Source organism: Tupaia chinensis, unplaced genomic scaffold (genome assembly GCF_000334495.1).
Source record: "Tupaia chinensis unplaced genomic scaffold, TupChi_1.0 Scaffold000012_1, whole genome shotgun sequence".
Lineage (NCBI taxonomy): Eukaryota > Metazoa > Chordata > Mammalia > Scandentia > Tupaiidae > Tupaia > Tupaia belangeri.
Window position 1 is genome coordinate 3,592,819 of NW_006159442.1, and position 24,792 is coordinate 3,617,610.

Genomic DNA, 24,792 nt, shown 5'->3' on the forward strand with positions numbered 1-24,792 from the left:
AAGATCCCAGGAGAAGACTGGAGGAGAAGGGGTTGTGTGTCCATTGCCCCTCCCCCTGGGGGGGAATTTCTTACTGTCTCTCTGGCAAGCACATGTGCCCTATAGCAAAAATATCTAAAAAAAAAAACCAAACACACACACACACACACACACACACACACACAAATTCTTATTAATTTCTAGAGAGAGAGAGAATGAGAGAGAATGAGAATGAATGATTCTCAACAGGGTCTTGTTGGCTCCATCCCTGTCCCTGCCACAGGGGTCATGGGCACACCCACAGGCACCCAATGTGTCTTCAAGTCAACTTGGGAACTGAACCCAGGGTCTTCCCATATGGCTCTCGCATCACCCAGCAGAAGTCCACTCCCTGCACCACTGCATTTGGGCCTGCTGAGGGTTAACAGTTCCCTTTATGGCTGTAGGTTCCAAGGAGCAAGACAGTGACCCAAAGGTCACTTAGAAATGGAGACTTTCCAGTTACAGGGCATGATGGTACCTGGGAAAAACTACTTCTGAAAAACGAAAATAGTCATGAAAGGTTGAGAGAGAGAGTTTTCCCCAGGAAATTTCTGCCTCATTGACCTAAACAGACCCCCTTCATAGCTGTGGAAATGAGCCGTGAGACCATCAAGCAAGCAAACTTTAGGAGTCCATTAACTGTGCTTGTCACTGACTGGTTTCCCTGCTGCACGAGCTGGGAATGAGAATGATTCCCTCCCTGGGAGAAGAGCGAGTCCCACTTCCATTTCCTGTTCACTGGCTGAAGAGCCCGGGCAGCAGGGTGGGAGCCATGGTCTGCAGCCATAGTCTCAGACTGCCCAGCCCTGAACTTCAGATGCTGACAATTTCCCAGCCACTCCCTGGAGAAGTTGCCAAGGACCTGCTCTGGCTGCCCTGTCTGTGCTGAGAGGTGTGGCCATGGGGCGCTCCCTGGAAGTACACGCCATGACATCTGTAGGCCAGATGTCACAGCTGGACCCTCTTCTGATGTCTGCCTTTCTCCAGGTGTCCCTGCCCTACACCTGAGCATGAAGCAATGTCCAGAGAGAGGGAAAAAGATAGAAACACATGGAGTCTGGGAGAAAAAAATAGAGAGGCAAGACGTTTGTGGGACGCATTCATGGTTTATTACCCATGGATGATAACGTATATGGATGGTATTCTCAACTGGACAGCTCTGAGGAGTATTGCATGTCGGGTAAATTCTCTCTACAAGCCAAATCATGTATAGTGATTGAATGTATAAAATAATTAAAATAAAAAAAAAGAGAGATGGATTCTTAGTAGATTACAACTCTGTACCTCCCTCCCCATTTTCAGATGAACAGGCCAGGGCACGGAGATGACCACAACTGAAATGGAAGCCCTTGTGTCTGGGACCTGAGCTGTAAGAACAACCCGCGTTTTCCACAGAAGCAGCCATGGGTCCTGGCTCCATTCACAGGGCTCTCCCAATCCCATTCTTTGTCTGTCTGGGAGTCATTCCATACAATAATCTCCCCAGACGCTGTTGGGGAGAAAGTTTAGGTACCTACGGCCAAACTCTGATGGTGTTTTCTTGGGGCCCGGTTGGGGCAGAGAAAAAGGGCTGCTCACCCCAGCCAGCTCATTTTCCACATGGGTCTATCTGCCTGTTAGTCTCCTCAGTTTGTCTTCCAGTCGAGGTTTTTGATTTTGTTTTGGGTATTCTTTTTCTCTTTTAATTAATATTTAAATTTACATTTGAGCCCTGTTAATCTTTACAGTGTACAACATGGTTTTCCCAGCATGAATACAGTGCATATAAGTCAAGTCAGAAACATTATAATATAAATATATTATTATCAGCAGGTAACTTTACTTTTGTGTCTATTAAATGTGTTTTTTTCCCTGATCCCCTCTCTCCTGCCCCCTATTACCTATCTCCTCCTATCTTGTCTGTAGTATCTATAGCTGCCCTCCCTGAGGTGCCCCAGAAACGTGGGCATGGGGAAGCCCTGTGAGGACCAACGGGAATAGGCTGGCAGCCCCTACAGGTGCCATCCCTGTCTGGCTTCAGCCTGGGCAGCAGCTGCCTGACTCAGTTCTAGCTTGTCTGCCTGCCATATAGACACCGCCTTTTCCCCAGGCATCTGTTCTGTGTTTTTACACTCCCAACCGCTTAATTTCTGTTTGTTATTTCTGTTTACATGTGAATGATGTTCCCCTCTCCTCTTCTTATTCTGACAATTAGTGTCTCGTGGTACCAACTTCCTGAAGAGCTTCTTGGACGCTGTTTTAATAGTCACGATGAATGGCAGTGAGCAACCCCTAGGGTATCACCAAACACAACTCTCTCCAACAAGTTTTCAGGACCCCAGCAGAAGAATTCAAGAAAAAGCAGCTCTTCTGAGTTGGTCCTGCTCATAAAGAATGTTCAACAAAGGACAGAAGCACCTGAACAAGGCATATCCCCAGGAGCTGGAAAGTAAACATATTCCCAACACACCCAGGCAGTACGGCTTCTCTCGCTTCCGGTGTCTCTCCCGGTCATACCGGTATCCTGGATAACAAGTACACAACACGCGGCCGAAGTTGTCCGTGCACTGCTGTTCACAGGGGGCCTCGGCACAGACATCATAATCTGAAAAAGAAAGGTGTGAGCTCACGTCAGCGTAGCAGGCGGCAAGGAAAGCTGGCCCTGGCCTGGACAGACTTTCTGGGCAGCTCTCTGCTCATGGACCAACTACGTTTCAAGGGGTATTAACTCTTTCAGATTATAGGCACCTTCTAAGAACCCTGCAGCCGGTAATGATAATGGTGATGAATGTCATATGCGATTTTTTTCCTAGGTCACCTCGCTGTCCTTTGGTCTTTGTCACCATCAAGGATGTTTGAGATGGGAAGGCTTTGCAGTATGACCTGGGGGTCTGTTCTGTCTTATTCACCACCTGTTGCAGAAGCAGGGAATTTTCTCCCACAGAGCACCACAGGCAGGCAAGCTCTGTTATGGGCATCAGTGTCATCATGTGGAGAAAAGTCTGCAAGTCAAGTAGACTTGAAGTGCAAGGGACACTTGAAGTGCGAGGGAACAGAAACTTGTACGTTATTAGTCGACACTTATGTATGAGCGTTGTAGGTGTGTGTACCCAGGGGGATTCTGCGTGTAGCTTAGGGGCTGGGGTAAATGCAAGGAGTACAGACCTCTTCCCAGCCCTGAGCTTGTGCAAACTGGGGTGGGTACCCTCTAGTTAAAAGAACTAGGGCATCTGCTCTTCTCAGTGCCCATGACCTGATATATTTAATGAGCCTCGGAAGGGACTTCAGCTTTCAGTCAGTAGCTCAAGCTCAACATTTTCTCCCAGACCAGACCCAGCATCTTGTTCATCATTGCATTATCTTCCCAGGTGCTGACAGATAAACTATGCTTGGACACAGAGTGAGTCTGGCTTTGCTCTGCCTCATATATATGGAGGTGGCTGGGGAGGCTGTCAGCCCTGGCACAGGCAGGGTCAGCCGTTCTCACGGTGACCTGGAAAGCAGCCTTTGCCTGATACTTCTTCCCCAAACGATGAGCCCAGCTCTGCGCTGCCTGTGTGGTGTTCTGATCTTTCGAACCGTCTGTGATTAAGCACGTTTTCCTCCAACCAAGCATCGCCTCTCGGCAGCCACTGATCTGTGCTCCTTTTGCTCAAGAGCGAGGTCTCAGCCTGACTGGCTGTGAGCTGCCCTGTTTGCCAGCTGTCACCATCATGTCACAGCTACTAGGGAGAAGAAAAAGGCTTCGAGGATATCAGAGTGTTTGTGTTGACCATCAGGCCTAAAGTGGCTTGTTTTGGAACACAACAATCCCTGATCTCCCCTATGTTTCTTTCTTCTGTGAGGTGCTGACAATTCTTCTAGAACTGATTTTTCATATTCCCTCCACATCTCTAGATAGTGAATTTACATAGCGTCTTCCCTTTAATATTGTTTCAAGTACTTCCCTCTTGATTTCCAGCTGCAGAAATGACACATTTAGCATTTTCACTGCCAGTCCAACCACACCCACACTTTGTATCCCCTCTGTCTGGGCAATATATTGGGTTGCTGGAAAAGTCATCACACATTTTTGCATAGAAAAATACGCCATGACATTTCCGACAGCCCAATAGTTACAGGCGATTTTAGTTCAGTAAGTCTTCATTGCACTATAGTGACGACATAAAGGCTATATTTGACTGAGGCTGAAAGTCCACTCTACTTACTTACCCCTTCTTGAAGACCTTTTCATTTTCTCTGGAATTAAAACAATTGTTTTGCATATTTTTTGGTACCAGTTATTGATCTTTACCTTTTAGTTTCAAACTCTCACTTTCATTAGCTACTTGGTGACTTAGACTCCAGAGACCACTTTCTGCTTTGCCAGTCCCCAGCCTAGAAGGTATTACCAGTAAGGAGTGCTAGGCACACCCACACAGAGGGAGGTGAAGGAGGGAGATACACCTTTCTGTTCCTGTCAGTCACCCCGCTCCGTTTCGCAACCATAAACGACTTCGAAAGTAGCAGCAAAACTTAGTTAGTGTTTCCAACACTTGTAAAATCAGCCTCCTCATTTCAGACACCAGCACCAGTCATCTGGTGCTCCCTCCCCAAAGGTCTGGGTCCCAGACCTGAGTAACTTCCTCTGAGTAAGACAGCAGGACTTAATGCCAGTGCCCTTCTTCAGAGGGCAGGCAGAGTCCCAGTCCAGGGAGTGCTTTTTGCAAGTTTTCATTGATCCAGTGCCTTTTCTTTCTTCCCTAGCCTAGTGGTAGGTGCTTCCTGTAGTCATTAGTGCTATGATACTTCGTGATTCCTCAGTTAATTTTTTTCTCTTCTTTTTTTAAAAAACTTTAATTTTAATAGTTTAAATTTTTTGAGAGGTGTTTTTTGCTATAGGGCGTGTGCATTCGCCAGAAAGACAGAGAGAGACAGAGAGACAGAAAATGAGAAATCGCCCCCCAGGGGGATGGCCACACTGCAATCCCTTCCCCTCCATTCTCCTCTTGGGATCTTGGGCACGCACACACACATGCCCGGTGTGAGTTTAAGCCACTGGGTCAGGGACTCGAATTGCGGTCAACTACATGGGAGTCCAGTGACATAGCCATTATGCCAACTGCTGGTGCCTCAGTTCTTAATTTCTAGTTATCAATTCTTTATATTAAATATTCTTTGTTAACAAAGAGTATTTGTTAAAAGGTGAGGGTTCTATTTCTGAGCTTGATTTTTTGCTACACAATTTTCTACATATCAATTACGAATTCATCCGCAGGGACTCCCCCAGTTTCACAGATCTCCTCTTAAAATGCCCAGACACATTAGACATTTTTGTCAATGTTGAGGCAGTTCCTTCTAGAAGTGTTCGGCTTGCTCCAGGTAGGATTCTGCATGGCCACTCCTTGAGATGTCTATTTACCATTATCCCAGGAATCCCCTTCATCTCTCTCCTACAGAGCCTGATCTTGTTTCACGGATTCCTTCCCCCTTTCTAATTTGTTCCCTAATGTTAGTGGAGTATATTTCCAGTGGTTTCCTGAGGACAGTTATAAAAGAGGCTAACGTTTTTAGATCATGCATGCTTAAACGTGCCTTTTGTTAATCCTTATGATTACTGATAGTTTAAATGAACAATTCTAGGTTGGAAAAACTTTACCTCAGGATTCTGAAGGCATTGCTCTATTGTCTTTGAGCTTTCAGTGTTGCTATAGATAAAGCCCACGAGATTCTAGTTTTTCATGTTTTGTATGAATCTTAAGCTTTCCTCTATGAGAAATGTTAAGGTTTTTCTTTCTGTTCCTAGAGCACTAAAATTTCACCACGTCATCTTAATAGGGGATTTCAACCTTTGGTAGGCCCTTTTTATCTAAAAATTCATATTCTTCAATGCTGAAGAATTTTCTTGAATTATATCTTCAATGACTTTCTCTCTGTTCTTCCTTTAGGGAACCCTTAATTATTTGGACTTGGTACCTCCTGGACTATTCCTCTAGTATTTTGTTTGTTTTTCATTTATTTGATCTTTTGCTCTAGTTCTTGAGCGATTTCCTCAGTTTCATCTTTGAACCTTTTACTATTTTCATTCTATTGTCAGGTTTTTAATTTCTAAGAATTCTTTATCCCTTCTTCGAATATTCCTTTCTATCAACACCATGCTTCTGTTTCACAGTTACTGTATCATCTTTATATCTCTCAGGTATGGATGGTAGTTAGTTTGCAGTTCTCTCTTTGTAGTTCATATTCTCTCTAAGAGTCTCCTATTCTGTATGTTTCCTTTAGAAGGCCTTCCTCTAATGTCTGCTCTAATTTATTCATGGGGTATTAAAAACAGTTCAACAGAAGCTCTTAGCAGGTGGTAGATTCTAGAAACCCTGGCTGTACAGTAAGTATTTTGGTTGATGTATTCCAACTTCTTTAAGGTCTTTTCTTTGAGTTATCTAGAGTATATCCAGAGAAGACATTTCCAAATCCTTAAGAATAAAGTCCCTGGGGACCAGAGATGGCATAATGATTATGTCACTGAACACCCATGTAGTTAACTGCGGTTCAAATCCGAGACCTGGCAGCTTGGAACTCAGGCTGAGCATGTGTACGTGTGCCCAAAATCCAGAGAGGAGAATGCAGAAGAAGGGACTTTCGTGTGGCCATCCCCCACTGGGGGGCTGATTTCTTACTTTCTGTGTCTCTCTCTGTCTCTCTGGAGAGTACATGCATCTTATGGCAAAAATCTTTTATATATGTATAAAAGAAGAAAGTCCGTCTGGAACTCTGAGGAAGGGAGAAGGCTGGTATCTCAACATTCAATGTGTAAACATGTACTGAGTATCAGATTCTTTTATCACTGGCTGATAACTCTGGTACCAAGAGTCTCTGGTTTACCTTGAGTCCTCTCCCTGGCTGTGGAAAGTCTAGGAATCAAGATCTGGGAATTTGACTTCTAAAATTTGCAGTCAGTCCTGTTTTTCATGTCACTTTCACTCCTATTTTTAGTTTTTTTTTGGGTGGTCACTGGCTAAAGATTCACCTTCCCCATTTTGCTAAGCTATTTACTAACTTCTTGTCTGTTCTCCAGCTGCCAAACTTGTTGCTGTTATCGTTCTTCCTTTCTTTTTGTGGATTTGTCTTCTGTGACCACCACCCCCCCCCCACTCCACTCTCTCTTCCTCTTTTTTTCTCCCATTTTGTGGTGTTCCTAGAGGAAACAAGGTTAATGAATTTACTCAGTCCTCCACTTTTGATGTTTCCCAGAGCTATCAGCTTTCAGTCATGTAGTTTAATCTTTATAATGTATCTATTTTCTATTCTCTGTTCTTTTTCTCTTGGCACCATTCTAACTCAGATCTTTAGAACCTCCCTTATACATATGACCCTCATTCCAAGATTCTCAGCCCTAAAATTCATTCTGTGTAGCACTTCCAGACTAACCTTCCCAAAACACAACACTATGTATGTCAAACCTGTGCTCAAAAACCTTACAGCTATTCTAACCCATATGAACCACAAATGATTCACTTTTGCATTTGAAGTCTGGCATATTCCTCATGATTTTTCCAACTTTAAGACTCATCTATGAGTTCTTCAACACTTTGGAGGACAAAACTCTCTTCCTTCATCCTTTATTGCATCCAGGCCTTCTTACTTCTGTACTTCTGTTTATTCTCTTTTCTCTTTCAATAGTCAGTAAAATCTTCTCCTCTTACTCTCAGTTCTCAGCAGTTCTCTTTCAACAGATAACTGTTGATATTCCATCAAGTGTTCCAAGTGCCAATGTAATGCGACTCCTGTAAAAAGCTTTCTTTGAAGTCCTCAACAGAATTTAGTTGAACTGTCCTACCAACACCCACGGGACTCTGTACCTCTTTTACTCATCTGCCCTGCCATATTCATCTGGGGACCACTCTTCCTGTCTTAGGAAGCATGCAGCCTTATGGTGCACAGTGCGAGCCAACCCTCCCAACTCTGCCACTATCTCTGTCATCTTGGACTTTTTAAGTCTTTATTTTCACATCTGTAAAATAAGGATAACAATAATACGTACTTCGAGGTGCTTCCATTAAGACTAAATTGGATGACACATTAAGCACAATGCCTAACAGATAGTAGATGCTTTACCTGCTCTCTGGCTTCTTTTGCTGCTAGTTTCTGTGATTATTTGGCTACCTGGCGGGGACTGTCCACTGCAGTAACCAGGACACCCTTCCCACAGTTTATGCTCAATTAAGAACCACTGAGGTAGAACAAATCTCATCATCCTATCACTTAGTCAGTCTAGATATATCACTTACATCTGGGGCTGGCTTTTTCTGTAAGGGAGCAGGATTATATTCTGGCTTCATAAGCATCTGTTGCAATTCCTCCGCTCCACTGCTATTGTGCAGAGGCCATAGATGACACTTCAATGCGGGGGTATGGCTAGTAAAACTCTTAAAAAATCAAGCAGTGGGCAGGCCACCAGTTCACTGACCCCTGACGTAGGGCAATGGATATCAGGCAGTAACACTTTCAAAAATTGGAGCTTCCACTCACTGGGAGCATATTTGTTTCAAAACCCTGGTCTCTTTTGGCAATCTGTGATTGTTAACTTTAACTTGCCAACTTGGCTAGACCACAGTACCCACACATCTCATCTGAGGCAAGGATCCTTGTGTTCTGAATCAGCATCCAGTATATGGTATGGGTTTTCCCTTAACCGGGATTCATAGGTCCAGGAATGAAGGGGCAGAAAGGGAAGTGCCACCACTCATTATTACACTCTATTGACTCATTAGCAAAAGTTTGCTTCCTGTTCATGCAATCTTGTCCTTTGCTGGCCTAGAGGTCTTAGTTTCAAAGGAATGAATGCTTCTACCAGGAACACACAATGATCTCAATGAACTGGAAGCTAAGATCTGGATGCTCGGTGGTTCCTGATGCCTCTAAATCAGCAGGTAAAGAAGGGAGTTATTGTGCTCACGGGGGTAATCAATACCAAAGGTCAGATGTATTGCTAATATCACAAGGGCACTAGAAAGATGTGTCTGGAATACAAGAACATGTATCTGGGTCACCTCAGCAGGGAAAGAAAAAAAGACACGACTAGGGAAGGTACTTTTTGAGGGCAGAGGGACAAAGGAATGGGTGGGACAAGAAGGTATTTACAAAAGCAGCTAATGACCACATGACCCGTTAGTGAACACTTACAGGATCATGCACTGGAACCATCAAGAGTATTTCTTTCTTCATTTTTTTATGAATGCATGTGTGTTTATGTGTGTAAATATCTGTTTTTTTCCCTTTTATCCCCTTATGTATCATAAGATGCAGTGACTTTATATCATCATTTTAAGTATTGTTAATTTTACATCACAGTTTTTAAGATTCAGCATATCAAGGATAAACGTAAACATTACCCAAGGAGTTGCAAAGAAAGGCTGGATCGTGTTACATGAATAGGAGCTTGTTACTGCCTTCATTTAAGATTAAGTATGGTTTATGGATATGTGTACGGGTACCAAGGTGACAAGACGTAGATTTACGATGGTTAACTTTTTCCTTTTTCAGTTACAATGGAGAGAAAGTGTGTAAGAAAAAGGGAGAGAGAGAGAGAGAGAAAGACAAACACCCTTGACAAGGTCCCACCAAGCCATAATCCTCTTCCTTCCAGTCCCCCAGCTCCTCAGAATCTTGGGCATGCATGTGTATACCTGGAGTGCTTCAAACTGACTGAGCCAAGGACTTGAACCAATGGCCGTCCCTGGGGCCTCTAGGACTGCAGTCTAACATGTCACTAACTGTGCTATCTAGGCTGGGCCTGTGCTGGTTAATGTTATATGCCAACTCGGCTAAAGCAAAGTACCTAGGTATTTGGTCATATATTAGTTAAGACATATCTGCAAAGGTATTTTTTTTTAGGTGAGATTACCATTAAAATCAGTAGGCTTTGAGTAAAGCAGATGACCCTCTACAATGTGGGTGGTTCCCTTCCAATCAGTGGAATGTCTCAACTGAGTAGAGACTGAGCTCCCTGGTGGAGAGAGAATTCTGCCAGCAGAAGGCATGCAGATCTGAACTGTGGCTCTTCCCTGGATCTTCAGCCTGCTGACCAGACCTGAGACCTCAGACTTTCACCTCGACAACTTTGTGAGCCACTACCTTTAAAATAAACGCCAGTCTCACTCCACACACACTCTGTGGGTTCTATTTCACAGCAGAACCTTCATTCAATACATCCTTTTCTGAAATCTTACTTTCGTGCTTTGCACTCTTGGGTGACTGAAACCTTTATAATTAAAGGTATGTCTAGTAAAAGAAACAAGTAATCAAGTCCTGACCTAATTCCTACAGATGAAAATAAATCAGCTTCAAAACAAGCTCTAGCAAAAAGCAATAAAGCAGAGAGTCAGTTATGGCGAAGCAACTTTCAGCCTTTGTGACCACTTTCCCTGGGAATATTTAGTACTAGGTTACATTGACCACGGGTGCTAGAGTCCTACGTTAGTGTGACAATCTGGCTTAGGCCTAGATGTTTTTTTTAAATTTTTTTATTTTTTATTTTTATTATCATCATAATCTTCTTTATATTACATTGGATTACATATAACTTTACAGTGTATTACATTGTTTTTTCAAAAGGGAATGCCATGCATGTCAGTCAGTACAGAGACATTAATCTCCCCACTTCAACATTCCATATATTTTCTGTTTTCCCCAATCATTATTTTTATTATTCTAATTATTTTTATAAAACAGTCAATTGCTATTTCTCGTTTTGCTTGTAAAAATACTTTGCCCATCATGAAATACTTCTCAGACCAGGATAGAGAAAGATAGCAAGTGAACAATAGAGAGACAGGACGTTAGTGAGAAACAGATAGGGCTTATTAACTGTTGATGATGACATGTATAGTATTCTCAACTGGGTTGGTCTGAGGCCTAGATGTTTGAGAGCACAGTAACATTTGCAGAAACTCTGCATCCATGTAACATGTCTTTAATTAGGCTGGCCTTTAGTTAGGATCTTAAATTGATTGGCCTAAGCTTAAATTTTCTTTGGTATTTGCCGAACTGCACTATAAAGGGCACAGCTGGGGCCTGAGAAGGCTGGCCTATGAAGGAATGCATTACTTTTGACTTCTGTGGTTTTTTTCCCATCATGCTCTAACTAACAGAATTGACTGGCAGAGGGAGTTTCAGCTTGGAGAGACCCAAAGCCATATCAACTACCACATGTGGGAGCGATGTCCTAGCCACTTTTCTCTGGCATCTCTCTCAAAGGTCACAGACATGGCTTAAAGAACTCTTGCATTCCTCCACCAGAGAAAGCAATACATAGCAAGGATTCATCTGTTTCTGAGTGATAAGGCAACTGTGCTCTACGAGGTAATGTAACAACTAGTTTGGCCAAATTCCAGGTCCTCTAGAGAGACCTGGCCTCTTGGGCAACAGTGAGGAGAAATGTCACATTCCCCATGTACCTCTCCTGCCCCATACCTGGGCAAATGAATCCCATACTCTTCAAACAGTCTGTGCTTTCTGTGTCGTGCTTGGCCTGGAATGCTTTGCAGAACTCCTCTCCCCACGTGTCTAAGTCCCAGGAAGGCTTCCTTGATTTCCTAGCTCAAGTCTGCCCTCTCCCCTCCTTTCTGAGGCCACTCCTGAATGCCCTGGTCCTCTGTGCTGTGTCCACACTGAACACTTGCTGCACTGGTGTCTCTACTGCACATACTGCAGTTACTAATGATAGCCACCAGTTATTGAGCACCATACTATCCCAAGTACTTTACATATAACTAATTTTTTAAACATTAAAATTAAACATTTTAAAAATGTACACTTCTTAAATTTACATTTTTAAAATAAAGAATGCAAATGCTAGCAAGGTTGCAGTGGAAAGGGAACCCTCCTACACAGTTGGTGGGAATGTAAATTAGTATAACCATCATGGAGAACAATACGGAGGTTCCTCAAAAAACCTACAAATAGAACTACCATACCACCTAGTAATCCTGCATATGGTAAAATTCTTAAAATAACCATATGATGCAAGGACTAACACTCATCTGTAAAATCTAAGACTTAGACAGTAACTTACTCAAGGCCATAGCTATTGGGACATGGACATATGATTAAAAGCCAGTCTACTTGACTGCATAGGATCCATCCGGTCTCTAACTTCAGTGCATGTTCCCTGAAGGCTGAGTCCATGTCTCATGTCTGTCACATCTTCAATGCTGGGCTGGGCATTCAGGTAGTGTTTGGTGGTGGTCATGTAAATGAGCTTTAAGTTTAGCATATGAGCAGGTAGAGCAGTCAGAGAGAAGAACTGTGGTCCAAATGTGTATCAATGTCCATTGATGATAGCATGCACGATATCTTTAACTGGGCTGGTGTGCAGTGTGTTCATGCTGGGGATATTCATTTTACAAGCTGTGTTGATGTACAATGAATAAGTGTATAAAATAAATTTTAAAAATAAAATTGTTAAGAAAACTGTCAATTAGGGAATTCTAGCCTTGTAAGCACAAAACCTGAAAGATGACACTGACTGTTTATATATATGATGATTTAGAGAGAGCATACTAACCAAATGGGCATTAGAAGAGTTGCCAAAAAATGGAATTATACACCAACACAGATGTGCAGACAACATCTGCATTCCATGTACATCTGAGCTTTGTAAATGTTTAATGATTAGCTGTAAATAAAGCTAGACAGTTTCTTCTGTATTACATACCTTCTGGGATACATTGTCCAAGAACAAATTTATACCCTTTGCAGCACTTTTTCCTAAGAGACAAATAGAAAAGCATTTTAAGTGTGATGTTAGATTAAAATGAATTTTTTTCAGTTATTGTTTTTAGATAAAATATCTTAATCCCAGAGAAAAACCAAGGCATAAACTAAAGGGAGGATGAAGTATTTTTTAGACAATTTGAGATTAAGAGGAAAATGTTATCAATATGACATGACCCACATCTTTAAGTACAAAGATATCCTTTGGCTACACAATATAAGAAATCAACCCTCTGAATTCTCTAAAATGAGGATGTTAACTCTGAGACTTCAAAATATTTATATTAGATAATTATAGAGTTACAAGATGTAATATAAATACACAAAAGACCTTTAAAGCTGCCCAGGCCACTCATTCTACAGGACAAGGAGTCACAAGACTTGCTAACAATAATGAGTTAATTATAATAAAAACTGGATAATTACAATGATTGATAATTTTAACAATAATTAGATAGCTAGTTGTTATTAAGACTAGGACTGGAACCGAAGCATTTCTACTTCAGTGCCTTTCTTTTTTTTAAATGCCCGTACCATGTAAAGGACTGAATGAGACCTAAAAATACCTGAATTTTAAGAACATTGGACAAGCAATTCCTAACATAAACATTGAAGAGTTACTCTTCTGCCTGAGGTAGACAGACAGCGCTATCAGTTCAAAATGCTAATTTCCATAAGCAACACCTTGCCTGCAGTGTGGTATAACCTCCTAACTGACCAAGCCTCCTGCAGCTGTATACAACAGCTATAACCTCTGGACAAAATAGAAGAAAACAAGACTACAGACTTAAAAGTCTTTAGAGAGTGAATAAGAGCAGGTAGATTTGGGAGAAGAGTTGAAATTCTGAACAGACTGACAGAGGATGCTTCCTTTTATGGCTTAACAAGTCACAGTGCCATGTGGTGTGGGAAAGTTAAAGCTCTGATAGAAAATCGGCAGTACTGGGACCGGCAGGTGGCGTGGTATTTAAGGGCGCTGGACTCCCACATGGCCTAGTTCCAGACATGCTTTCCTCACTTTCCCCCGTCTCTCTTTCTCACTCTGTTCCTCTCTGCTCAAGTCAAAATAAATAAAATAATTCTTAAAAAAAAAAAAAAAAAAAGGAAAACCAGCAGTATTTTTTGGCATGATCCAACAGTACAAAAGTTGAGCAAAGTAGAGTCATAAGAAACTAAGGAAAATTCTGGAGAGGAGAGTACTAGAGAAAGACAACCCCAAATTCTGTGTATAAACTCTGTTAAATCTCTGGCTGACCCCTGAATCATATATGGGAGAAACAGATCTAAATCACCCAGCTGAAGAAAAAAGGGGCCAGTCTTAGACCGGAACTACCTCCTATTGCAGGCCAGAGTTCCACTTTATTTTGTCTAGCCAGGTCAATTGCCTGTTAGAAGAAAAGTATCCACACTTTGAATGAATATGACAGGGTAAGGGTCTCCACAACATTTCTTATACAAATGCAAACCATTCTGAAGGGAAAATATAGCCAATGGCATAAACTTCAAGGAAATCCACATATTAGAATTATCACACTTTAAGATAACTATCTAACTATGTTCAGTGAAATAAAGGAGAATATGCTTTCAATAAAACAAAACAAAACAAAACAAAACAAAACCAGGAAATCTCACCAGAGAAATAGAAACTACCAAAAGTTCAAAATAGGCCCACCCTGTTGCAGTTGGTAGCATACTGAACTGCAGTGTTGGAAGCCACATGGCTGACCATGGGTTTGTATCCCCAGCCTGGGTGCTTATGCATGCCCAAAATTCTGAAGAATTATAGGTTTGGGAGAAAAGCATTAGGGTGTGATGAGCCCCTTTTAAAAATGCTTCTGTATCTCTTACATGCACTCACTCTGTCATGAATAAAATAAACTTAAAACAAATTTCTACGGCTGAAAACTGTATCTGAAATTTTAAAAATAAATCTGCCAGATACATTTAATAGGAGAATTCAGAGATTATATGCAAGAAAGAATTGATGAGTTTAAGCTACATAAATGGAAATTATCCAGTTAAGAGAGTGAAAAAGTATTTTAAAAACAATAGTCAGAGACTTGTGGGCCAATATCAAAAGTCTAATAATATTTAGTATTGGAAGTCCCAAAAGGAGAGGAGAGAGTGAATGCAGTAGAAAAATGTGCTTAGAAAATCATTGACTGAAAAAGCCCTAAATTTACAGAAAAACATAAATTTACAGATTAGAGAAACCCAGCAAACCCCAAACAGTTTAAATACAGATGCACATGCCTAGAGACATCACAGTCATGCTCCTGAAAGTAAAGATAAATTTGAAAGCAGACAGAAAAATGACGTATTGTATACAGGGAAAGGATGTTTTAACACTATAAACTTCTCAGCAAAAAAAACCTATGATAACTAGAAGACAGTGGTATAACAAACCTGTCACCTAGAATCCTACATCCAGTGAAAATATGAATGAAGGTGAAAAAAGGACACTTTAGATAAAGCTAAGAATACACCACCAACTGATCTGCATTGCAAGATATGCTAAAAGGAGTTCTTCAGGCTATAGGCAAAATGACACTACAGATATACTCAAACCTTTAGTCGGAAATGAAGAGCCTCTTAAATGATAAATATTTGGGTACATATAAACAACTATTATAGTTTGCTCTTAATTTCCTTAAAGTAAAGAATTATAACTTTGGGGACCAGCAGTTGGTGTAATGTTGCTGGACTCCCATGTAGTCATCCATGGTTTGAGTCCCAGACCCAGTGGCTTAAACTCACACTGGGTGTGTGTGCATGTGTGCCCAAGATCCCGAGAGGAGAATGGAGGAGATGAGATTACAGCATGGCCATCCCCCCAAGGGGTGATTTCTCGCTTTCTGTCTGTCTCTTGTCTTTCTGGCGAGCACATGTGCCCTATAGCAAAAACTTCTCCAAAAAAAAAAAAAAATTAACTTTTTTTGTAAGGTTAGTCATGCATGTAGATATGACATTGCATTGGTAGGAACAAAAGAGGTATAAGTGGGTCTATTTGAGTTTAGGATCAGTGGGGTCAAAAATAAGAACAAGACTGTTACTAGTCAACCAAGTTTGGCTGCTTCTCATGGTCAGTGAAATGAGAAGCAAAGGCTGGAGGAGAAAGGAATTTATTTCTGTAACTGGTTACAGGGAGACAGCATGTACCACCAAGTTGTATCCAAAAGCTCAACATGTTCTCAGTATTTTTAAGTACAAGATACAAGCACATGCAAATCATTCCTCACTACAGTCAATCAGAGTCAATCACTTTGCTCTGCGTAATTATCCTGATTCTTTTCAATACCCATTCCTTTTTCATTATATGATCATTCCTCAAACAGATCTATGACTCAGCACTTAGTCAGATGATTCTCTTAGAAGACTTTAATTTTAAAAGACTATTAAACCTTGAAATGGCCTGCTTCAAGAATATTCCAGGAACCAGCAGTTAGTGTAATGGCTATGTTGCTGGACTCCTATGTAGTCAACCGTGGTTCGCGTCCTGGACCCAGTGGCTTAAAAAACTCACTCCTGGCGCGTGCATGCGGGTGTGCCCAAGATCCCGAGAGGGTAATGGAAGAGAAGAGATTGTGGCGTGGCCATCCCCCCCCCCCGGGGGGGGGGTGATTTCTTGCTTTCTGTCTCTCTCTGTCTGACTGGCAAGCGCACGTGCCCTATAGCAAAAACCTCTCTAAAAAAAAAAGAACATTCCAATAAAGTACTGCACAAGGGTTTATTATGGGGTAAAATCATATGAAAGAAAGGATCAGGTGTTTGGGGACCCTGGGAATATACAACTTCAACCTCACAGTTGCTCTGTTAGGTTTCATCTTACCTCCTCCATTGCACAAAAGCCATTCTCCCCTAGAACAAAGCCAAGGCTTTAAAAAAGGTATTTGAAGAAACTACACCTGGGTTGGGAGTGTATGCGCTCCCAGAATCTATCTTAACAGGGGTCAGTTGGCTTAGGTAGGGAACCAGCTTGTTGTATAGCATGGATGGGAAACCTTGAGGGCATTCAAGATGCCAGTCTTTAAGAAATAGGGCTGGCCAGCCACACTCCTACAGACCTATATGGTTACAAAGTTTCTACGTTTTATGTGAAATAGTATAATATTGACATTTCCTCTGGAGCAAGCATTCCCTCCAGGGTTCCTGCTTTCATTACTTTTTTCTCTACAAGCTGAATTCCCTATAAGCTTCCTTGTACCACCCCTAGTACCGTGTATCAGTGGGTGATAACTACCCAGGGTTTAGTGCATCTGCAAGTCTCATGAGTACACTCCAATATTCTGAGTTGAATGTAATGGTTAAACTACCATTTAAACAAATATCTTTGTAGCTATAAAATAAATGAGATTATTTCTACTGCAATGTCACCTTCACTCATCTATGTTTGGACTTGCTTTCTAGGTATAAGAGAACTAAGTTAAATAGAGTCTACCAGCTAGAAATTGCACATCTCATGCAATCTATAATGCCACCTGGATGAACATACTATCTGTATGTTATTGTGGAGAAAGGGGCACACCATTTGGGAAACCAGGCATGATCTAGGTCCTAAACTGAGTCCTCGTCTGTGTCAAATGGTCAGAACTCTCAACCAGGTTGGATAAGGCCTTCTAAGAAGAATGTTGACACACTTACATTTTTCATCCCATTTTAATACAAACTAATTTAACAACATCATTTTCTATTTTTTGACAATTAGGATAACCCAATGATATTAGTCAAATTGATTTTTGTTCTGGTTTGCTAGGCAAATTACCATTTATAGGAGAAAATTAAAACATAAAATTCCTAAACATAAAATTTATAAAACATAAAATTTATAAAATTTTATCAAGTGTATCATGTATACATTTGATGTAAAATTTATTTAAAATTCATACAATTATAAAAACCATGTTGTTGAGCCAGCCCCATGGTCTGGGGGTTAAGGAGCTAGATCCCACATGGCTGAATGCGAAGTTCAAATCCAAGACCCAGTGGCTTGAGAAACATTCTGAATGTATGTACATGTGTACCCCCTACTCCTGATGGGTTGGAAGAATGGAAGGAATTGCAGTGTGACCATGCCCCATTGGAGGGTGTTTCATCTCTCTCTTCCTCTCTGGCAAGGACAAATAAAAGCCACATTGGTTAAGAGAAAATCCTGAAGTCCAAATAGGTAATGGCAACACCACTGCATTCCTCTCCCTGCAGCATTTCTCACGGACAGTTCATATGTGGTAGATAGCATACTTCAAAAGCACATAGAACAGTGGCATTTGGGGTGCTACTTGAGAGAAATAGCCAAAGTCCCAGCCTCACCTCCCATTCACACACTTACCTACCTATATTTGTCCTGCTAGTATAAATTTAAATCTTTCTTCAGAATATTTTATGTTGGAAAAGTTGTCCATTCAAACGACTGTTATGAATGATGTGTGCTAAGGTTCAGAATTTTCCCATTAGACATAATTTCCCAAGACTGCCAACTACATTCTAATTATTCATGCCATGAGAAGCCCATGTGGGTATAAACTGATAATGGTGATGATGATTTGCAATAGAGATAGAGGATCTACCTTACAGTCCATGAAACTTAAACTCTGCCTAATTTTCCATGGTCTAAGAAAACCCAAGCTCCTAACAAGCAGAAAGAAAACTGCCTTAATAGAGTACTCATTAAAATTTTATGGTTATTACTTACTGTATTACTTGAGGCTGTTCTACAGAAAGCTTTTTAAAGAGGAAGAACCGTGCACTATATGGTTTGAAACTCACAGACTCATGAGAAAGTTGGATAGAGGGAAAAAGCATATGTTTTTGATACTCAAGTCTAATCCCACGTTTAGACATATGGTCCTATTTTTCTGTCTCTATTTAAATGCTGCATCTAAGGTATAGCCTTTGAGAAGTTCCGTGGCATTTTAAAGGTCGTACAAATGAACACAATCCTTAGAATCTCTCTTTTCACATCTAAGACATTAAACGTGGACACTTTGACCTTTTCAGGCATGTCAAGGACTTGGAACTCTCCATACAGTAGAGAGAGAAGCAACCTGTCAGTTGCCTTTTTATAAAAATTAAATGATAATCAAGTAATCTGGTATGCTTTCAAAAGGCTTTAGAGTCCTAAAAAAATAAAGGCCATGGAACCCTGTTAGATTTGAGTTTCAGGATAAGCAAGTATCATTTAAATACCCACTTAGCTAAGAATTAACTGTCTCTTAAGGGTTTTGTGTTTGTTTAGTTTCTTTTTTTATTTTAATTTGCCAGAGGGCACTTGTGCTTGCCGGAGAGAGAAAAGGGAGGGGAGGGGAGAGAGGGAGGGAGGGAGGGAGAGAGAGAGAGAATAAATGATAAAGCATCAAAGCATCCCCCATGATGAATAGTCAGGCTGAGATCTCGTCTCCATTTCTCTCCCCTTTCAGGAATCTAGGCATGCCTGTACATGTGCCTGAAATGTCTCTCAGGCCACTAGCTTTGTACTTGAACCACGCAGTTGGGATCCAGCCACTTAACCACCATGCCATGACTGGCCTCAGGTTTTCTCTTAATTGCATAACTGATGCCAGCTCTCTGCTCAAGGCAGAGTTCTGAGACTTCAGTGCACCCCTCCAGTCTTTCCCAGAGTTCCTGGGAATATATCATCATTTTGCATGTTAAACACCCATCAATCACAAATCACCATTCAAAATAACGGGCTATTCCAATGTATAAAACAATAATAAACACTGGCTGCACATGTCATACCATTTCAAAGATTACTTACAACATTTTTTACGTATAACGAAGTTGGGACAAAGGGAATTCTTGTTATGCAAGCACGGCACTTGTTAGACCTAACTGCAAGCACTGCTGTGTGGTTTTTATCTTTAAGAAAAACAAGCAAAGATGGGGAAGGCTCATGGGAATTCTGGACAGGCACTCTCCCTTAATATGCTTCACGTGTTGTGGCTGGGTTTTCCAAATGCAAATGCTTTTCTCATTTCTTGGCAAGGGAAGTGGTGATTAGATGGTTGTTACATAGAAAGGGTGACATCTGGTAATCTAGAAAGCCTGTGGAGATTTCCCCTGGGTGCCCCTGAGTATTATTACACATTAAGGAAAAATAGCATAAGTAAAAACAGTGCAGCTAGAAATACATCCCCCAGCTAGGTGTGTGTGAGAGCTTTTGGAGGGAAAAACTCAATCAGAAAGTAAAGATAATCAAGACAGCATCATCAGACCATCTGCTGATCCCTACATTAGAGTCTAGAAAACAGTAAAACTGCCTAAAGCAGCAGAAAACCAGACCGCGGCACTGAGAGGTGCTATAAGTAAGTACACACCAGATTTTTGAAGACTTACAGTAGGGAAAAAATATAAGCTATCTCAATATTTTACAGTGATTTCACATTGAGATTTTTGACATAGTGGGTTAAGTAAAAATATTTTTAAAATAAAAAGAGCATTAGAGAACTAGAAGAGATCTTGAAAATGTAAGGGAGTTATAGTAGACAAATATGAAAACACTTGCTGCAATGTGAGGGTGAATTTTCCCAAGATTTACTTGAGATTTCCCTTGCATAGTTGCCTGTTCATGCACCAGATGTATCAGACTTTTTTTTTTTTAATTAGGGAGAAATAACTGCATTTTTGAAAGGATTTTAGAGTTCTCGGTGTCAAGCTATGTGCAGTAGATGGGGCACTGGCAAATCTGGTTAACAATTCTGGCCTGATTTTAAAGAGCTGAGGATGTGACCTTGGGCTCATTTGTTAAATTTGCTGAACTTCAGACTTTTCATGGATAAAGTGTAAGTAAATAAATTAAATAAAATCTACCTTACAGGATTAGCCCAAGGATTATAGGTTATACTGGGTTGTCCGAAAAGTCATGATGCATGTTTGCATAGAAAAAATGCATTGTGACTTTTCCAAAGACCCAATGTAATAAAGGTGCCTTGCAAAGAGCCTGGCATCAGAACAGTACCCTAGCTGCAGCTCTTTGAACACGGAAAGCAGACAGCAAAAGCAACTTTCCAGTTACTGTCATTTTAGGACTCTTCCACTTTCTCTCTTCCTCTAAGAGGATAGCTTTTCTAAAACAACACTGGGAAGGAGGAAGAAGGAGCAACTTCTGATTTCAAGCTGAAAAGAAAAATGATATTTTTATCCCTTTCTTTCTTTTTCAAATAAGGAGAACAAGAGATAAAAATGTCAACTACCATGAACCACAAGATTGAACACCGCAAGTGGATGTAATTCTGTGGAGTGGTATAACTTCAAAATTAGGTGCCTCCAGAGAAGGTTACCATGGCAAACCATGCCAAGTCACCCTGCACACCTCCGCAAGGAACAGGAATTGGAGACACCATCTATTAAGGAGAGTTGAGGCCAGAAGATAGCAAGATGGTCTGAAAGTCTGGTGTGAAACTAGATTTTTAGTTCCTTCCCCAAATCCAAGAATTGGCCCAACACACTCTTTGCTTATCACTGCAACAGGCAAGAGGTATAATCTTTTGGAAAACTGTGTCCAAGATGTTCAAGACTCTGGGGATTCCACGCCAGAGAGCAATGTGAAACCTAACCACCAGAAGATAATCCTACTTAGGCCTGTAGAATTTCTAATTTAAAAAAAAAGCTTATTTGAGAGAAAGAGACAGACAGACAGACATATCCTCAACAACGTCTTGTCATGTTGCGATCCTTCCAGCATTACAGACTTGCATGATTCAGGGATCTGAACCCTGGTCTTCCATGAGGCTCCAACATGGTACAGTGGCATACTACCATATGAGCCACCATAGCTGGGCCAGAGTTTCCAACTGCTTTTAAAGAACTCTTTGATTTAACATTTCATTCCTAAAACAATGAGGCAAACTAGATGGTGACTTCCTCACATCTTCAACTACTCAGTCTTAAATGAGGACATATGAGATTTAAAAACTGAAGAAGCAAACTTGCATAATTTATTTTCATCATTCCAACCACACTGTGGCATGACTGAAGGGAGTCCATAAGAAACTCCTGCCAGGAAGCACACAGAATATCCCTCAGGGCTAATTTTAAAGGGCTGAGGGTTGAAAAGTGGTCCTGAATTTATTTGCCAAATTCCTGAGAGGGAGGAATCTTTTCCTCTTTTCCTTTTACCCTTTTTCCCATGCTGAAATCTTTATCGAGCTTTGCATGACTTCGTGTGAGCTACGGCAGTAGAAATCCTTTTATACTAGATGCCCTGAGAGAAGAACTGAGTAACAACACTCACCTCCCATCTGGGCACGGTTGCTTCCAGCCTTCTGACAAGAGTACTCCTCCTGGGCAAATTTAATAGCTTGCTTTACTTCAATGTTTATTAAATATAAACTAAAAACACCACCAAATTATCTCCTAATCCTATTTATACACTGACATGTAAGCTTGTTATTACCAAATCTCAGTGAGCCTCTTTAAGAGTCTTGCAAGGAGTACCTTAGGCATAACTTGTTAGTATATGCACAGTTCCTGATGGTGAAGATCACATGAGGAAAACAGCATGATGGGTGCCCCCAAAATGAACAGTTACCAAGTGATCCAGCAACTCCACTACTGGGTATACCCTGAGAAGAACTGAAAGCAGGGATCTGAACAGGTACCTGTACACTAATGTCCATAGCAACATTATTTACAGTAGTTTAAAGATATTAACTGAATCCACCCAGATGCTTATCTATGGATGAGTGGATAAACAAATTGTGGAATATCTGGACAATGAGATGTGGTTCAGCCTTAAACAGAAAGGAAATTCTGAAACGGGCAATGATAGGAATTAACTTTGAAGCATTTTCCTAAGTGAACTAAGCCAAACACAAAAGGACAAACATTCTATGATCCTGCTTATATGAGGTCCCCAGCACAAATTCAGAGACAGAAAGTAAGACAGTAATTGCCAGGGCTGGGGAGGGGGAATAAGGCATTACTGTTTAATGGGTGCAGAGTTTCCGTTTGGGAAGATGAGAAAGTTCTACAGAGGAAGGGTGGGGATGATTGCGGACAGTGTGTGTGTGTGTACTGAATGTGACTGCATTTTACACCTAAAAATGGTTACAGTGGTAAATTTCACATATAAATTTATTTAATATGTAAATTTTTGCCACATGCACATAAAGATCAAATGACAATGTAATCTGGCTGACCTCACTCTGCTAATCATTAGAGCCCTGGTTGGTCCCATGGGAGAAAAGTACGCTGGTGGTTGCTACTGGGCAAGCTGAGTCCACATGGAAGGTGGGTTCCTGGCCCACCCTAACAGCTGGGCACAGTGGCACATGCCTGTACTCTTAGCTACTCAGGAGGATTGCAGGTTGGAGGCCAGCCTGGGCAACAAACTGGGACTCTGTCTAAAAGAGCTGGGTATGGGAGCGCATACCTGCAGTCCCAAAAACTTGGGAGGAGCAATGTGAAGTAGAGACCCTGTCAAAACACAACACAACAAAAACAAAAAGCAAAAACCCTGGTCATGTCATCTGGATTTTAGCTGTCTTATTTTATGTTAGCTGAATTATAGACTAAAATAAAGAACATATGGGAGGATTATTCTCAGATGGGGCTAAGGTCCCAATCAAAACATATATATTACAAGGCTGTAAGTGATGCTTTTTCCATTCAACAAATGAAAAAAAAAATTATCTACCTACTCAAAAGACAGAACAGTAGGAGGTTAGAGCACTGGCCTTAAGGATATACCTCCCAGGTGTGAATCCAGGCTCGGCTTTTTTTCCCAGCTGTGGGCCTTAGAGAGTTGACACCAAGCCCCCTTAAGTCAATGTCCTCATCTGCAAAATGAGACAGTAATAGCACTTACTCCACAGGCTTCCGGTGAGGGTCAAGTGGGGTAAAATGCAGAGAACTCAGTAAGTGCTGGCACAACCAACAGAAAGTATAAAAAGAAATCTCTTTTGTCCACACTGAGCCCACCTCAAGAACACCATGAGTGCTGGAGAGCAGGGGTCAGGAAGCAAGTGGCCTGCCATGGTCTGCCTGCCATGGTCTGCCTTCCACCATGCCTGGCTGTAACTGAGAAGCACTCAGCCTGCAGCAACTAATACTGTGACCCGCACCTTAGCCTTGTCTCCACACACTCTTGTACACAGCTAACTTCAGGAGTCAGCAGGAGAAGGGAAACCTTCTCAGGCTACTGAAGATTCCATCTCCCTACAATCAGTGTGGTACCTATCTCAATGATCAGATGCATCTCCCTACAATCAATGTGGTACCTATCCCAATGATCAGATGCATATGGTTGGATCTTCAACTGTTACTGAAAGCGAGTGCAGGAACACATAAAGGATGCCAGCGAAAGCTCACGCTGCAGGGCTGAGCACACATGTAGTCACCATTGCATGCTGTTTCTTTCTTATTTTTTAATTTGCGAGAGGGTACATGTACTTGCAGAGACAGAGAAAGACCGAGAAAGCACCTCCCCCTGGGTGTGGTCTCATATTGCAATCCTTTCTCCTCTATTTCTCCCTCTTTTTGGAGTTTGGGGCATGCATGTATACACACCTGGCATGTTTTTCAAGCCACTGGGTCCAGGATTTCAACTGTGCGGTAAGCCACATGGGGCTGGCCCCATGTTGGGGCCATGCTATTTTTTTTTTGAGAGGTTTTTACTATAGGGTGCGTGTGCTCGCCAGACAGAGAGAGACAGAGAGATAAAAAGCGAGAAATCACCCCCCCCCAGGGGGGATGGCCACGCCGCAATCCCTTCTCCTCCATTCTCCTCTTGGGATCTCAGGCACGCACGCACACGCGCCCGGCGTGAGTTTAAGCCACTGGGTCCGGGACGTGAACCGCGGTCGACTACATGGGAGTCCAGCGACATAGCCATTACACTAACTGCTGGTCCCATGGGGCCATGCTATTTCTTTTTTTATTTTATTTTTGTTTTGGAGAGATTTTCGCTATAGGGTGCGTGCGCTCGCCAAACAGACAGAGAGAGACATAGAGACAGAAAGCGAGAAATCACCCCTCAGAGGAGATGGTCATGCCGCAATCCCTTTTCCTCCATTCTCCTCTCGGGATCTTGGGCATGCACGC

General features: G+C 41.6%; 1 protein-coding gene across 2 annotated transcripts in view; it reads right to left on the reverse strand.

Annotated features, from left to right (window-relative positions):
* Positions 1 to 24,792, reverse strand: part of CCBE1 (collagen and calcium binding EGF domains 1) — a 281,101-nt gene that overhangs the window by 36,421 nt on the left and 219,888 nt on the right. For both annotated transcript variants that reach the window (XM_014585396.2, XM_006139941.3), the window contains exons 3-4: positions 12,695 to 12,747; positions 2,471 to 2,605 (exon numbers count right to left, since the gene is read on the reverse strand). In XM_014585396.2, the coding sequence (XP_014440882.1) occupies positions 2,471 to 2,605; positions 12,695 to 12,747 (188 nt within the window). The remainder of the gene's footprint in view (positions 1 to 2,470; positions 2,606 to 12,694; positions 12,748 to 24,792) is intronic.